Source organism: Carya illinoinensis, chromosome 4 (assembly GCF_018687715.1).
Source record: "Carya illinoinensis cultivar Pawnee chromosome 4, C.illinoinensisPawnee_v1, whole genome shotgun sequence".
NCBI classification, from domain to species: Eukaryota; Viridiplantae; Streptophyta; class Magnoliopsida; order Fagales; family Juglandaceae; genus Carya; species Carya illinoinensis.
The window spans coordinates 8,522,249-8,537,366 of NC_056755.1; the positions used below are offsets into that span (position 1 = coordinate 8,522,249).

Consider the following 15,118-nt stretch of genomic DNA (forward strand, 5'->3'; position numbering starts at 1 on the left):
CACAATGCTAGAAATTGGATAAAAAATGGTTTGAATGCCAACTTTAGGGTTTGGGGAAACCGTTTAGGATTTCAATTTCAACCAAGATTTTGGGATTTCAATTGGATTCCAACCATTTAGAGTTTCACTAGGGTTGAAACCCTCTTTGATATGACTCAATTTGGTTGCTTAGATGAGAAAAAGTTTCGCTTAGATAGCATGATCTTCCACCTTAATTTCCTTCACAAATTCATCTAATGGTTCCTCTTCGTGCCAAGTGTCTAATACTATTCACTATATATGACTAAGATCTTACCAAGTATCCAAATAAAACTTCTCTAACTTAATTTGGACATTCCACGCTATGATTTTGAAAACTCTGCACTTAGTACACTTATCAAGGTTACTATTCACTCTAAAAAAATGCATGATAATACTTAGTACTGAAAAATTATAAATATTTATATTAACTTATAGTGAAAATCGTTTACCAAAACTCAACCCCGAAGTGCCCCTAAAAGTAATTTCATAGTTTTGAATATGCATTTTGTCCGAAATTATGAAAATGAGTTATTGCACCATAAAATCCTAAATAATCAGCTGAATCTAGTGGCACATATTGTAACATATTCTGACATTTTTAATTACTTCAAATAATTAAAATTGCAATTCTGTCACCATAGTGAATGATAACACTGACTATGTTGACAGACTAAAACCTATGCGATTGGTCGATTGGTGAAAGGGTTTTCACGAGATTCCTAAAGTCTATAGAAATTCCACCATTGAATTTCTATCGGACTATTACATCTACGAAGATACAGATTATTGCCATCGAACCCTAGCTAAAACTACCTTTATTTCCCATTCTCTGTTTCCAAGTGCCGTTTGGAACGACTTGGGAATAAGATGCAGTCGGTGGCACAGTAGATCCCTGTACCCAAAAACCAATAAAAACCTAGGACGAACATCCTTAACCAAAACCAAACCTTTCAAATAACCTTGGAACCTTTCTTGAACGCTGTGACTATCCGCTCCGCAATAATGACTGTAAGCTGACTTTCTAAGTATGGTCTTCCACTTAAGATATGTTATCCAATTGATCAAAATTATTAACTTTGATCTAGAATTCCAATTTTTATAAATAATTGACGCTAGGATTAACATTCTGAAGTTCAGTTCTGATTCTGCTTAACAATCAGAGTGATAATGTTCAGATTCTTGTTTTTTCTTTTCCTTTTATTTTCGGGTTTCTTCATCTTTTGGTTTGAAGTTTATCATATTGGATTATCTTTTATTTTAACAGTCAATGCAAAACGCATAAAATAAACAAGCAAAAGCAAGGGCAGAAACTGATGGGGGCTTGTATTATGTAGGTTTCTCCCTGTACAATTCAGTGCAATTATTCTACATGTGATTTGTATTTCTGGGTCTGCCTCCTTACATTAGTACCGCCCCCACCACTCCACCCGAGGCATCGCACTCGATGGTGAAAGGTTGGGAAAAATCCGGTAGAGCCAAAACAGGTGGCTGTGTGACTGCTGCCTTCAGCTTTTCAATTGCCTCCCGTGCCTAATCTATCCACTCAAAACTGTTTTTACGAAGCATCTGAGTTAGGGGGGCTGCTATCCCCCCATAGCCGCGTATAAATCTCCGGTAATAGCCAGTGAGGCCTAGAAAACCTCACAACCCCTTGACTGAATCAGGGAGTGGCCATTGTAACATTGCTCTTAATTTATCCAGGTCTGCCCACACCCCTTGAGCTGATATGAATAATTGATACTAGGATTAACATTCTAAAGTTCAGTTCTGATTCTGCTTAATAATCAGAGTGATAATGTTCGGATTCTTGTTTTTTTCTTTTCCTTTTATTTTCGGGTTTCTTCATCTTTTGGTTTGAAGTTTATCATATTAGATTATCTTTTATTTTAACAGTCAATGCAGAACGCAAAAAATAAACAAGCAAAAGCAGGGGCAGAAATTGATGGGGGCCCATATCATGTAGGTTTCTCCTTGTCCAATTCAGTGCAGTTATTCTACATGTGATTTTTATTTCTGGGTCTGCCTCCTTGCATTAGTACCGTCCCCACCACTCCATTTGAGGCATCACACTCAATGGTGAAAGGTTGGAAAAAATCCGGTAGAGTCAAAATAGGTGGTTGTGTGACTGCTGCCTTCAGCTTTTCAAATGCCTCCCATGCCTCATCTATCCACTCAAAACTATTTTTGCGAAGCATCTGAGTTAGGGGGGTTGCTGTCCCCCCATAGCTGCATATAAATTTTCGGTAATAGCCGGTGAGGCCCAGAAAACCTTGCAGCCCCTTGACTGAATTAAGGAGTGGCCATTGCAACATTGCTATTAATTTATCCGGGTCTACCCGCACCACTTGAGCTAATATGAGATGACCAAAATAGGTGATTTCACGACACCCAAACCTGCACTTAGTCATTTTGGAAAATAACTGTTGCTGCCGCAGGGTCTCCAAGGCCATTTTTAGGTGTTCCACATGGTCTACCTCATTCCTGTTGTATATTAAGATATCATAAAAAAAAAAAATCAGTATAAACTTCCGGAGGAAGGGTTTAAACACCTCATTCATGAGGATTTGAAAGGTTGAGGGGGCGTTAGTTTGTCCAAATGGCATAACTAAAAATTCGTAGTGCCCCTCATGTGTATGAAAAGCTCTTTTGGGCACATCTTCAGGCCTCATGCGAATCTGGTGGTATCCAGAACGTAGGTCCAGCTTCGAAATTTTTTTGACCCATGTAGTTCATCCATAAGTTCCTCAACTACTGGAATAGGAAACTTATCTTTGATTGTGACCTGATTTAGTACCCTGTAGTCGACACAAATGCGCCAGGTCCCGTCTGCTTTTCTGACCAGCAACACGGGTGAGGAGAAGGGGCTTTGACTTGGGCGTATCACCCTTGAGATGAGCAGATCCTTAACTATCTTCTCAATTTCATCATTTTGAAAATAAGGATAACGGTATGACCTAACTGAAACTGGACCTATATGTGGCAGTAATGGAATTGCATGGTCATGAGACCTGGGGGGTGTAATCCCTTAGGATTAGAAAAAACATCGGCATAGGCTTGTAACACATCTTGGAGCAACCATTTTTCTTGTAAAGTACCATACGGTTTAGGTTCTTGGAGCAAATGTACCAGGACCCCAGTTTCCAGCTTATGCTTCTTATTGCCATCCCCTTCTTCAATGAGTTGTGATGCTGCCAAGCCTTTAATTTTCACCTCCTTATTCTGATAAGTGAATTTCATTGTGAGGCTTTCAAAACTCTAGAGAATAGAACCCAAGACCCTCAACCATTGGATGCCTAGCACCATGTCGCACCCCGCCAACACCAACACATGCATGTTATCCACAAAACTGATACCCTAGATATTAAATCGGGTTTGCACACTCTCCCCTTCACTTAAGAGTTGTTCCCCACTCGCCACCCTCACCTGCACCCTTATTTCTTGGTTAATAGGCAACTGACCCTTTGTTACCACAACAAGGTCAAGGAAATTGTGGGTGGAACCTGTGTCAATTAAAATGGTAGCCCATTGTGATCCGACCTTCCCTTTAACCCTCATAGTGTGTGGTTAAGGGAGCCCGTGATAGCATGCAAAGAAATCTCTGGAATGGGTTCCATAGTAGATAGAGCCAAGGTAGCTACCGCTGGTTCCAACTCTGGTTTATCCCGAATGGTCTTGTCATAAGAGTCTTCCTACACCTCCTCTAGGATGTACAACTTAGGTTTTTGACATTTATGGCCCGGACCCCACTTGGAATCATAGTGATAACACAAGCCCTTCTCCCTTCTATCTTTCATTTGGGCCTGATTAATTTTATGGACTGGAAGTTGAGGTTTAACAACCCCTTTTTGAGGCTCAAAGTGAATGGCAGGGGGTGTTTTCAACAATCCAGGTTCTTTGGAGGGTAGTATAGGGGTGCGGTGGTACCTCCTAGCAAGGGCCACATTCTGTTCTTGTAATCTAGCAAGGCTGTAAGCTGCTATTAAATTGGTAACATTAAACATGGTAACTGTGACACAAATCTCCTCTTTAAGGCCATTGAGAAAACAACTCAGTTGGACAGATTCCGGCAACCCCTTAAGCCGATTGGACAGATTCTCAAACCTGGCCTTATAATCCTCCACTGACACCGTTTTGTGTAATTTGGCAAGTGAAGCCATGGGGTAATCATAGGCACTAGGGCTAAAATGCACTGACAAAGCACGTGTAAAAGAGTCCCAATTTAGAAATGCTCCAATTTCTTCCATATTTTGGAACCATACTAATGCTTGCCCTTCGATATGGAAGGATGCTAAGCGCACTTTATGTTGTGGTGAGGTGTTATGAAAGGAAAAAAAAAATAGTTTACCTTATAGATCCAACCATTGGGATCCTCCTCATGGAAAGAGGGAAACTCCACTCTAACAGATCTGGTGCCAATTTCTCCAAATGATTCTTTGTGATGTTCATGGTGTGGGTGAGTGACTGAAGAAGATTCTGGTTCATCATGTTTTTTATGCTGATTTTTCTGTTGCAGCTCCTGGGTCAAAACAGCTAGCTGGTTAAAGATTTCCTTGTGAAAGGCAGCCATCTTAGCTTCAATATGTTTAAACTGAGATTCTGAGCATTTCTTCAAATTCAATAGTTCAAATTCAAGGCCATTGGTAGTTTTCTTCATAGCATTAAGTCCTTCCTGGAGCTGGTTGTATCTCGTACCGTCAGCCATGATGAGAAAAAAATAACAAGGATCGGTGACAACCGATACCACTTGTAACACTTCACGTATACTGTAATGTGTATGATAGAATTTCTCACTTAGAGGGTGAGTACCTCTAGATTTAGACGAGAGAAGAAGGAGAGAATTTGAGAATCAATTGTATAATACTTTTCGCATAAACTGAATATTCCCAATGTCTGCCTACTCATACAGCAGAGGCCTTAACAGAAAGTGGTCCCAACCAATGGGATGATGACAACTATTAAAAGGATATAATAGACATTACAAACATAAATGCTGGTAAAATAGTAAACTAATAACAATGTCCTTAAGAATCATTTAACTACACAAATACTTGATGGGATTTGGCTTGTATCTTGTGCCAAAAGAACAAGACATATCTTGTTAAAGGATTAATGGTCATGATTGTTTGTTAGTAACCTTAATAAATTTTATCTCTTGCACGTCCAATACCTTTCATCCCCTCAAAATATTTATTCATTATACATATTTATTCATTAAATATAATAGCTTGTATCAAATGCAAATGCATTCTCATGATATTTTTAAATTCATTTTTAAGAAAATTTTGATAAAACATTTATACGAGTAATGCTAGGTATATTTTAGAGTGCATAAATTTCACATATTTTTTTTAAAGAATGGGTTTTAAAATTAAAAATATAATTTTTTAAATAAATATCAATTTTTTTTTTTTTTAGCGGTGCTACTCTACCACTTAGAGTGCACCACTCATTTTAACCGCATGCATATTTTTTTTTCATTTTTCTTTCCATATTTTTTTAATATATTTAATATTTTTAAAAAATAAAAAAAATATCAATACACTTAAAATCACTTCTTTAATCATTAAATAAAAAAATAAAAATAAAAAATTTTGTGATCAGCAGTCATTTTGAGGGGCACAGAGAGAGAACATACAAGCATTTACCTTTCTCTTTTTAAAAAAAAATACAAGATTTACATGTCCCAAAAGTATAATCACAAATATCATTTTTAAAGTTAGAGGGGATGAAAAATGAGTACAAATGAGAAAAAAAAAAAAGTAAGAAAGAATTTGGAGGGTTACGATTACTTATTGCGAGTCAATCAGGACCATTAATTCTTTTACAGGAGATTTTCTGTTCTTTTTATACAGGAGGCAAGCCAGACCCTACTTGATGCTGCCCCTTCCACGTAAACGCTTCAGATGCTTTCAACCTCTTTGATCCAACGGCTACGAACTAACTCCATCTTACCAACGTACCCTTGGTAAAATCCGGCTGTCTCAATTACTCATCTTCTTCCTCGTACGCTAGCCTTCCGAAACGCCATTACTCTGCCTTTCCTCCATCTGCTACCAAGCTTGTGACAACAGTCAATGCAGAACCCAGAAAATAAACAAGCAAAAGCAGGGGCGGAAACTGATGGGGCCCCGTATCATGTAGGTTTCTCCTTGTCCAATTCAGTGCAATTATTCTACATGTGATTTTTATTTCTGGGTCTGTCAAATTGCCCCTTGTACATGCACGCACACACAGGCATACATACATTTATGTACATTCTAAAATGGGTCGCTTGCTTCAGTTTTTGGTGCACGTTCATATTCATAACTAAATTGTGGCTGTTATAACTCATGCTTTGATAAAATGCCCAGTATTGGGAAAATTTGTATGAAAATGGATTTGGATTGTACCTAAGATTAAAATACAAGGCTGTATGGATAAAAATTACGGGATTTAAAGGGCCCATTGGTTGGGAAAATGTTGCTCCTGCAGCTGTATTTGGAGATTGGAGATGAAGAGTCCATTTGGTTGGTAGAGCTGTTCCTGGGGTTGATTGGGCTAGTCCTCTGCTAGATTCATTCATTTTACTAACATATGTTTGTTAACCTGTTTCCTTATATACTCAAGAGATTTTCCTTTTCTTTCATAATCCTTATACACTCATAAATAACTCAACTTAATTTGGGAATTTCCTCAAAATACTAAAGTCAAACATATGTTTGACATTAGTAGAGTTTCATTTTTTTTTTTTTTTCCAATTCTTTCTACGGAAAAGGTGCCATTGGGGTGGCAAAGAAGAATGAAAAGAATAGAGCGAATTTGTGCTTTCATTTATTCTGATCTCAGTCAATGGTCTGAATATTTCTATTTTGTTATACATAGGATTCATTTTTCCTCTGCGTGTTTATGGGCTATAATGATATCACAGTGTTTCTTGTCAATAAAGTGGTGGTTGGGCAGATTGAACACCTGTAAACCCATGTCATAGTGCCAGCCACACTCCAAACTGGTGGAAAACACATATCATTGGAGAAAGAAGAGCACAGTAATCAGAAGTTATGTTTAAAAATTATATGGGAAAGTGCATCTTGCTTCCCCAACTACTACCCTTTTTTTGACTTCAGCCCCAAACTACCAATTTTTGGCAATTTACAATTTTACACACTTGATTTAATTCTGGCTGTTTATATCGATGAAATATAGGACCTGTGGCACAATTTTGACAGTGAGATCACGATCGATGGTGTAAACTCCAAAAAGTGTTAGTTTGGAGTGAAAACTGATGGCTTTTGTTGTTTGGGGGTGCATATTGAAAAAATGTCGGTAGTTTGAGAGTACGAAATGTGCTTTCAAAATTATATACGTTGATGCTCTCCCTTATCTCAAGTTTACCCATAAGGCATTTGTGTTTAGTTTTGTTTGGTTTGGTTTTAAAGCAATGTGGTATCACAAGTTCACGATATTTTTAGAAGTTTGTAAGATTATTTGTATTTTAATATTAATTGACAAAAAGCTTTTAAACCTATAGGAAAGAGTCTAGACTGAACTAGAAAGAGTTGGAACAAGATACAAATTCGTACTAAATTGCTTCTTTATGATGCATATATCACAAATGATTTTAAATTTTAATCCTTCCTGCTAAATTCATCTCCATTAATATGCTATCATTAATTAAGGGCATTGTTATCCAATGAAAAGACCCACTTGTCATGTACACAGTGTGTGTCCTAACCTTTATCTTTATTTTTATGACACAGCTTAGATGATTTAATGGCTCAGCCATTCATACAGATGGCTGAATCAGTGATTATTGAACTGTTATATGGGCTAGTTTATATTTTGGGTTACACATATTCCCAAAAGCCCTGACAACAACATATTTTTTATGCCATACACAGAGACTAAAGTTAAACAAGATCATTGATGCTGCAATGAGAAAGTATAGAAGTTTATACACCTACAGTGCCCTCAGACCAGATCTCAGGAAGCAGATTGAACAATGTGTTTGCGAGAAATTCTCTGATTTGCACACTCCTGATCATCCCACCTATGCTCTGGTATTATACTTTTTTCTTTGATGGTGCACTCCATTTGTTCTCTGATGATTTTTAGATGTCCTGCCTTTACATATGAATTTGCGTAGATGATATGGAGAGCAATTGAAGGATTGAATGAGGAAAAGGGCTCAACTGAGGAAGCAATATCAAAGTTTATTAAGGAAGATGTTAAGGATTTGCCACGGGCTCATGCAAATTTTTTAAGGCATCATTTGAATAAGCTTAGTGAGAGTGGAGAGATTGTTAAAACTTCTGAAAATTGTTATAAGCTGCCTGCGGGAAACAAAATTTCTCTGAAAAGGAAGCGCTGGCAGTTGAATGTAGCTGAAGGTCAAGTTAAACCAATAGAAGAACAAAAGCCTGCAGAAGAACGAAGTGAACCAGTGCCACATGCCAATTATATTGAAAAACAGATTCAGTTACAAGAAGAACAAATTCTATTAATTGAAAAGTTAATTGAGCTACAATGGCAAAAGAATGAAGCTATTGAGAAACAAAATAAGCTGCAAACTGAAGTGAGGAGTAAGATGATTGGCCTTAGGTTTGCCCCTTTCAATTTATTATTTATGCTTGTTGTGCTCCCTTTTGTCTGTATTCTTGATTTTACAAGCCCCCCTTTATTTGTTTAATAAACAGTGATCTGAACCTATCAAAGGAGCCAGAGAATGGTGAAGCTGCTGTGAGATCCCAGAGTTCTTATTTTGCAGGCCGGAGATTGGAAAATGATGGCTCATCACTTCTCTCAAAGGTAAATATTAAGAAGTGTGTCTGAATATTTTGATGACCACTTTCTATTCATCTTATCAAAGCTTTGGTTTTACTAAATTACACTCTGAATGATAGGATAAGTTTATAGAATTGCTGAAGAGGACAAAGAAGATTGAGGAACATCTGATGGATATTATTAACTCATCAAGTGTCAGTCAGGTGTCAAAGCATGGCACACTAAAACCTGTGATGGAAGAACAAGAGAAGGAAAATCTAATGAAGCCCGAGCACAAGCAGCAAGTTGAGTTTTCTAATCAAAGAAGGCCTCCACGACATGAAGTAGAAACATCACAGAAGAAATCCATAAAAAAGAAAATGCAAGTTAAAAAATTCTGTGGTCAGCAAGAGGTGCCAGAATGCCAGACAAAACCAACTAGAACTTCCTCTGATGTGCTAACAAATTCAAGGCAGCTCAAAGAGCTGCAGCAAGAGCATCAGGATTCAGAGAGAGGATTAGAATTTTGTTTAAAAGCAATGGAAACCGAAAATGTTGAGCAAGAGGCATCCATATCAAGAACTTCTCTCAACGTGGCCTCAGGACAGCCTGGGATGAAGCTACTGGACTTTCCTGAAGACCATTCCGAACTTTGCAGCCACCCAATGCCATTGGAGTTGTTACCAATTATGCGTTCTCTTGATGTACTGCCAGACTCGCAGGAGCTAGAGCATGTAGAGCAACTAGGGCTTCCATATTCAGGGGGTCCCCTGTTGCTTAAATCATCAAGGCTGGAGCCATCAGGTCAAAAGGAGCAGCAGCTGAAAGCTACACTTTGTGGCAAGGGAAAGGCACGTGATTACCAGGTAATAGAAATCAAAATTTTTCCAGATTTCTTTACAGAGAGCTATTTATGAGGCAGGGAATAATCGGTAAATAAGTATTTTATTGATAATAGGCAAAGCCAAGTACACGGGACATACAAGAGCCACACCTAGGCATGACTATCTAAAGATGCAAGAAAATCATGTACGATCATGCCATTAAAGTCTATTACAATTGAACAATGGAATAAAGTGTGCAGAATAAAATTTTTAAGCTCATCCATTGTCCATTCACAATCCTCAAAGCTCCGAACGTTCCTCTTCATCCATATGCACCACCATAGACAGGTTGGTATCATCTTCCACATGACTGTAATTTGAGAATTACACTGGATTCCTTGCCAACTGGCCAAAAATTCAACAACCCTTCTCGGCATTACCCAAATGAGTCCCACCCTTGTGAATATATTGTTCCATAAACTCATGGCTACATCACAATGCAATAATAGATGATCCACAGACTTTAATGTTATCGGCGTTCCCTTATATTATTGAAGGTGAGAATTTTCCTTAACGAAGCTGTCCATAAAAAAAAAAAGAAGCTTTTAGGGGGACCTAAGTCTTCCATGGGAATGTTCTTGTAGAGTGTGTCATAAGATATTTATAGTACGACAGTACATTGTATCTCCCCTTCTTGGATGGTGACCATATCATCTTATCTGCTCCTCCAGACATACTACAAGTGTGTACAAGATTGAAGAAATCTGTAAATGTTTCAATTTCAAAATCTTGGGCGGCTCTAAGGAAAATGATGTTCCATTGGGATGAACCACTAGAGAGATCCATAAACTCTGCCACTGAGGCCGCCTTTCTTTGTGCAATGTTGTATAGTATTGGGTAGGCTTCTTTGAGGATTCAATCTCCACACCATAAATCATTCCAGAATTTTATTCTAGACCCATCCCCAACTATACAAGGCAGGGAATAATCCTTGAGGCATGAGGCATAAGCTCTTAGAGTTTTAGGATCCTATTGTTGATTGGATGAGAATTTCACCAATTAAATAATTGCAGATAAAATACTTTTAAAGAAGTTTTGAGAAAAGTAAATAGATCCAAATAACATATGTGAGTAAGTCAATTTGTTGCTGGATAACCTTGTGGGAATAAGAAATTCTGATATACAGGTTCTTGGTGAAACTTGTTGGATCGAGATTTTTTTTTTGGTGGTATGAGATATTAGTAGTTGACAGAAACAAGGGCTTTATTGTATTTATCTTTGGTAAACTGCCCCAATTAAGTTAACCCTAGTCTTTCGAGAAATTTTCCTTTTGGGGAAAATACACGACCACCCATCAAATAACCACCAATTTTGCAATTACACCCCCCCCCCCCCCCCCCTCCTCTCTCCTTTTATTCTCCCTCCCAACAGTCATCGAATACCCTTGCTCAAAAATAAAAATAGAAAATATAAGAAAGTTTTCAATAAAGAAAATATAAGAAAGTTTTCAATAAAGTAAATAGGTGAAAAAGATAAAAATGTTATTGGAAAATATTTATAAAATTAAAAATAGAAAAAGAAAAATAATTTTCTTAAAAAACAAAATATTAAAAAAATGAATAATTCCTCAAGCAAAAAAAGAACAAATAATAAAAAGTTGAAAAAAATTAATTTATATCTTTTAATAATGTATTAATTTTCATTTTTAATAAATATTTTTTATTTTAAAATATAATTTTTAAATGACTTAAAATAAAGTAATTTTTGTATGGATGTCAGCTTTAAGGAAGTTTTTCAATGTGGATAACATGAGGAAGTGGCAAGTTGTAGTAGTTGATTAGTATATATTATTGAACATGATCTTTGGCCTGTTTGGGTTAGATCACATTGTGCCATCTCGAGATGTGATCAATTCAAGATTTTTTTGACCAATTCTTACTCTATTTTTGACTGATTCAAATTTAAAAAAAAAAATATATATATATATATACTCTATTTGTAACCAATTAGTATGCATTATTAGATACTATAAAATACAAGATAGAATATCATCTTTGAAGATATATATTGACACGAATTTTTATGTGATTTTCCAAGAGGTTATATAACAAATATTAGTTTTTAAACATCTCGAGGAGATTTGCAGGACTTAAAGCAAAGTATTTAAAATATTTTGCATTAATAATTGGATGTTTTACTTACCATGTTTTCTATTTGAAACCAATTCGTGATTGAATCAAACTCTAATTCACTGTATGATTGTATGGTTTTTTGTACGCAATGTCTGCTTAACAACTTCAATTTTTAGAACTTCTGAATTTCAGGCAGCTTTGATATACTCTGTATTTGAGCTTCCTCCTCTTTTGGTGAAAGATGTCTTTGCATATCAAAAAAGACACAAAAAATATGAAACAAATTAGTAATTGAATTCACAGTTCAATTAATTGATAAAATAAAGCCATAGACATGGCGGCAACTGCAAAGGCAGCTACTGCCTGGAGCCATCAGCTGTCCAATGGTGGCGAGTCAGAGGTACTTTAATGCTTGGTAGCAATGATGTTTGACTTATTTTCCTATAGCCATTAGCTATCCATAGTTTGTATGAGTTTAGAATACATTGGGCTTAGACTGCACCTCCGAGATTTGATGAGAGTCACTTCCTTCACTCCTTATCAGGATAACCTAGTAGTTTGCTACTATCAATCATCCCCACCACGTACTGTGTACAATAATTCACCACAAATATTACATATTATTAATATAAAAAATACTTTAGCCACAAAGAGATTATACAAAAGTAGACCCACAAACTAATGTGGTTTGATGCAGTATGTCAAATTGTAAAGTTACTTTAATTATAAAGTAAATCTAACAGATCACATGAAGACATGTCAGTTTGTAGGTTTATTTTTTTTGTACTCTCTTTGTGTATGTAGCACTTCTTTATTAATATAACAATCAATGAAGATACATGACTTCGTTTCCATGGGAAGTTTTCCCATGGAAATTGATTGTAATCAGGCAGCGGCAATTGAGTGCAAGATGGCATCATTTAAAAGCTTCTGTTGATCTCTTAGCTAATTCCCATTGATGATCGATATAACAGTAAATTCCACAGATTGGAATCTTTAGTTAAGTTCAAAAGAAACTATAGAATATGCCAAACATAATTTCAAGTTCATGTATATTTGGCAGCTTGAGCAGGAGCAGCAGGAGCAGCAACCAACTCAAGGCCAAGACGCATACCAAACTGAACTGGCAGTAGATAATGCCATTAAAAAATCGTTGCCCTCGCAGCAGCACCACAGGCTGCAACAGCTAGTGCATAAAGATCAAGCGAGTCCTCTAAAGTTAAGGGCAAAGGAGACAGATATTCGGGAATTATTATCCTCACATGATATGCATTGTCATGAGCAACAGCCACAGGAGGAGGGCCAAGGCTGGCAAAGGCCCCACAGACAGAATGACGGTGAAGATCAAACTGCCATGCCATTGTTTTCCCTAGCACATAGGAATCGCTGTAAGCAGCAACAGCTGGAGTATCTAGACCAGGGGAGGCAGTTAAGTCATCAAAGCCAAGGTGCTTCCCAACCTGAACGGGCTGTAAATGATACCGTGAGGGATTCATTGCCTTCAAAAAATTGGAACAATCAACAGCAGCAACTTGAGCGCAAAGGCCAAGTGAGGCCTCCAAAATTTAAGCCAAATTTGCAAGTTTCTTTGGGAGGATTATTGCTTTCAGATGATCAGCATTATCATGGGCCTCAGCTGCCAAAGCATCAAAGCCGAGGGAGGCCTCCTAAATCAAAGGGAGATATAGATCCTACTACTACTGCCATATTAGCACTGCCCACAGTGCTTCAGAACCAAGGACAGACGGAGCTTCCTGCAACCATGTCAAAGGCAGATGCAGATCTGAAGGTGTCAATACCCATGGGTAATCAGAAACACAATGAATTGCAGCAGCAACAGCCTAAGAGACAGGATCGAGGGAGGCCTCCGAAACGAAAACAAGTTTTAGCTACAACTATGGAAGCATCACTACCTTCACTGCTGCAGGAGCGATTAAAACATACAGGACGAGGGAGGCCTCCTAAAAGGAGGTTGGAGCAGAAATCATGATGAGACGGCCATTGTCCTTGAAGAGCAAACCGAAGCTAGCGAAGCATGGGAAGGCCTTCAAAAGTGGACTGCAGCAATATGTGGATGGTGACTATAGTTACTTAAATGTTCTGTTTTTGTGGCACTAGCATTATAACATGCAATTTTGTTTCTAGAGTTGGTATTTGATGGGTGTTTTTTTTTTTTTTTTTTTTTTTTATGTTTTTGTAGAATCACGGACGTCAGTTTTTATTGCTTCTGGTGAAGTTGTGCATAATAAATATCTATCCATTCTCTCTTTATTAGTAATGTTAAGAGTAGCGAGTTGTTAAAGATGACTGTGTGATGAAGTCTTTGATGGCTGCAATGATAGAAATATTATATTAGTGTAATCGTTACATACATTAACATTGTCTGATTCGTCATTTTTGCTACTGTTGTTTCACTTTGCGTTTCAAGGATCAAAGCCAAATGGAGTAACATCGTGGATTAGATATTTGCTGAGAGTTTGTTGCTATTATTAAGTTCTCTGCTTTCCACTGAATGTAATCCATTGTATTAGAAAAAATAATATCCGTATCCATATAAGACTCAAAGTCTCATATTTATACATTTTATATTTCACTAAGGTACTCTATACAAAAGAATAGAGTACTACACGTGTAAAGAATGTAAATAAGTAATATTACAATCTAATACTCTCCCTCAAGATGGACTATATATATTTAATAGTCTCATCTTGCCGATAAGATGGTTAAATTGATTTAAACTAGAGACTTTGTCAAGACATCAGCAATTTGACAACATGTTTTGACATGGAATAGCTTGATCACACCAGCTTGCATTTGCTCCCTCACAAGATGACAATCTATCTCAATATGTTTTGTTCTTTCATGGTATACCAGATTAGAATCTATGTGAATAGCAGCTTCTGAATCACAGTACATCAAAGCTGGCTGTGAGCGTGAAATCCCAAAATCTGCTAACAAATTTTTCAGCCAAAGTATTTCACAAACCCCAGCTGCCATTGCCCTATATTCTAACTCAGCCGAAGATCTAGAAATTGTTTGTTGCTTCTTTGACTTCCTATGACCAAATTATCCCCCAAAAACATAGTGTAACCAGTGACAGATTTCCTGATATCTGGGCATGCTGTCCAATCTGAATCTGTGTACACTTTGAGCTAGAAATCAGTGGAAACATATGAGAAAAATAATCCTAAGCCAACTGTAGCTTTGACATATTGAACCACCCTATTTGCTACTGCCATGTGTGGTACCCGAGGCTATGCATGAACTGGCTTAATCTTTGCACCGAAAAAGCAATATCGGGTATTGTAATGGTTAGGTAAATCAATCTACTAATTAATCTCCTAAACTGAGAAGGATCCTCTAACTCATCTCCACTTTCAGCATTCAAAATCAAATTTTGTT

General features: G+C 37.1%; 1 protein-coding gene across 3 annotated transcripts; it reads left to right on the forward strand.

Annotated features, from left to right (window-relative positions):
- Window positions 1-5,983: 5,983 nt before the first annotated feature.
- On the forward strand, window positions 5,984-13,987 carry LOC122307643 (interaptin-like). Of its 3 annotated transcripts, none has more exons than XM_043120660.1 (6): window positions 5,984-6,158; window positions 7,899-8,057; window positions 8,144-8,598; window positions 8,694-8,805; window positions 8,985-9,626; window positions 12,780-13,987. In XM_043120660.1, exons 1-6 carry the CDS (start codon window positions 6,096-6,098, stop codon window positions 13,704-13,706), a joined length of 2,358 nt encoding a protein of 785 aa, XP_042976594.1. In that variant the 5' UTR covers window positions 5,984-6,095; the 3' UTR covers window positions 13,707-13,987. The 3 variants fall into 3 exon arrangements, with proteins under 3 accessions (XP_042976594.1, XP_042976593.1, XP_042976595.1); XM_043120659.1 differs by having other exon boundaries at window positions 5,985-6,158; window positions 8,901-9,626; XM_043120661.1 differs by lacking the exon at window positions 7,899-8,057 and having other exon boundaries at window positions 5,985-6,158; window positions 8,901-9,626.
- The last annotated feature ends 1,131 nt before the right edge of the window (window positions 13,988-15,118 follow it).

Coding starts and splice junctions, on each gene's coding strand:
- LOC122307643 (XM_043120659.1), top strand. CDS start 6,096: ATGCAGAACCCAGAAAATAAACAAGCAAAAGCAGGGGCGGAAACTGAT. Junction 8,599..8,693: donor AGTAAGATGATTGGCCTTAG/GTTTGCCCCTTT, acceptor TTTAATAAACAG/TGATCTGAACCTATCAAAGG. Junction 8,806..8,900: donor GCTCATCACTTCTCTCAAAG/GTAAATATTAAG, acceptor TCTGAATGATAG/GATAAGTTTATAGAATTGCT.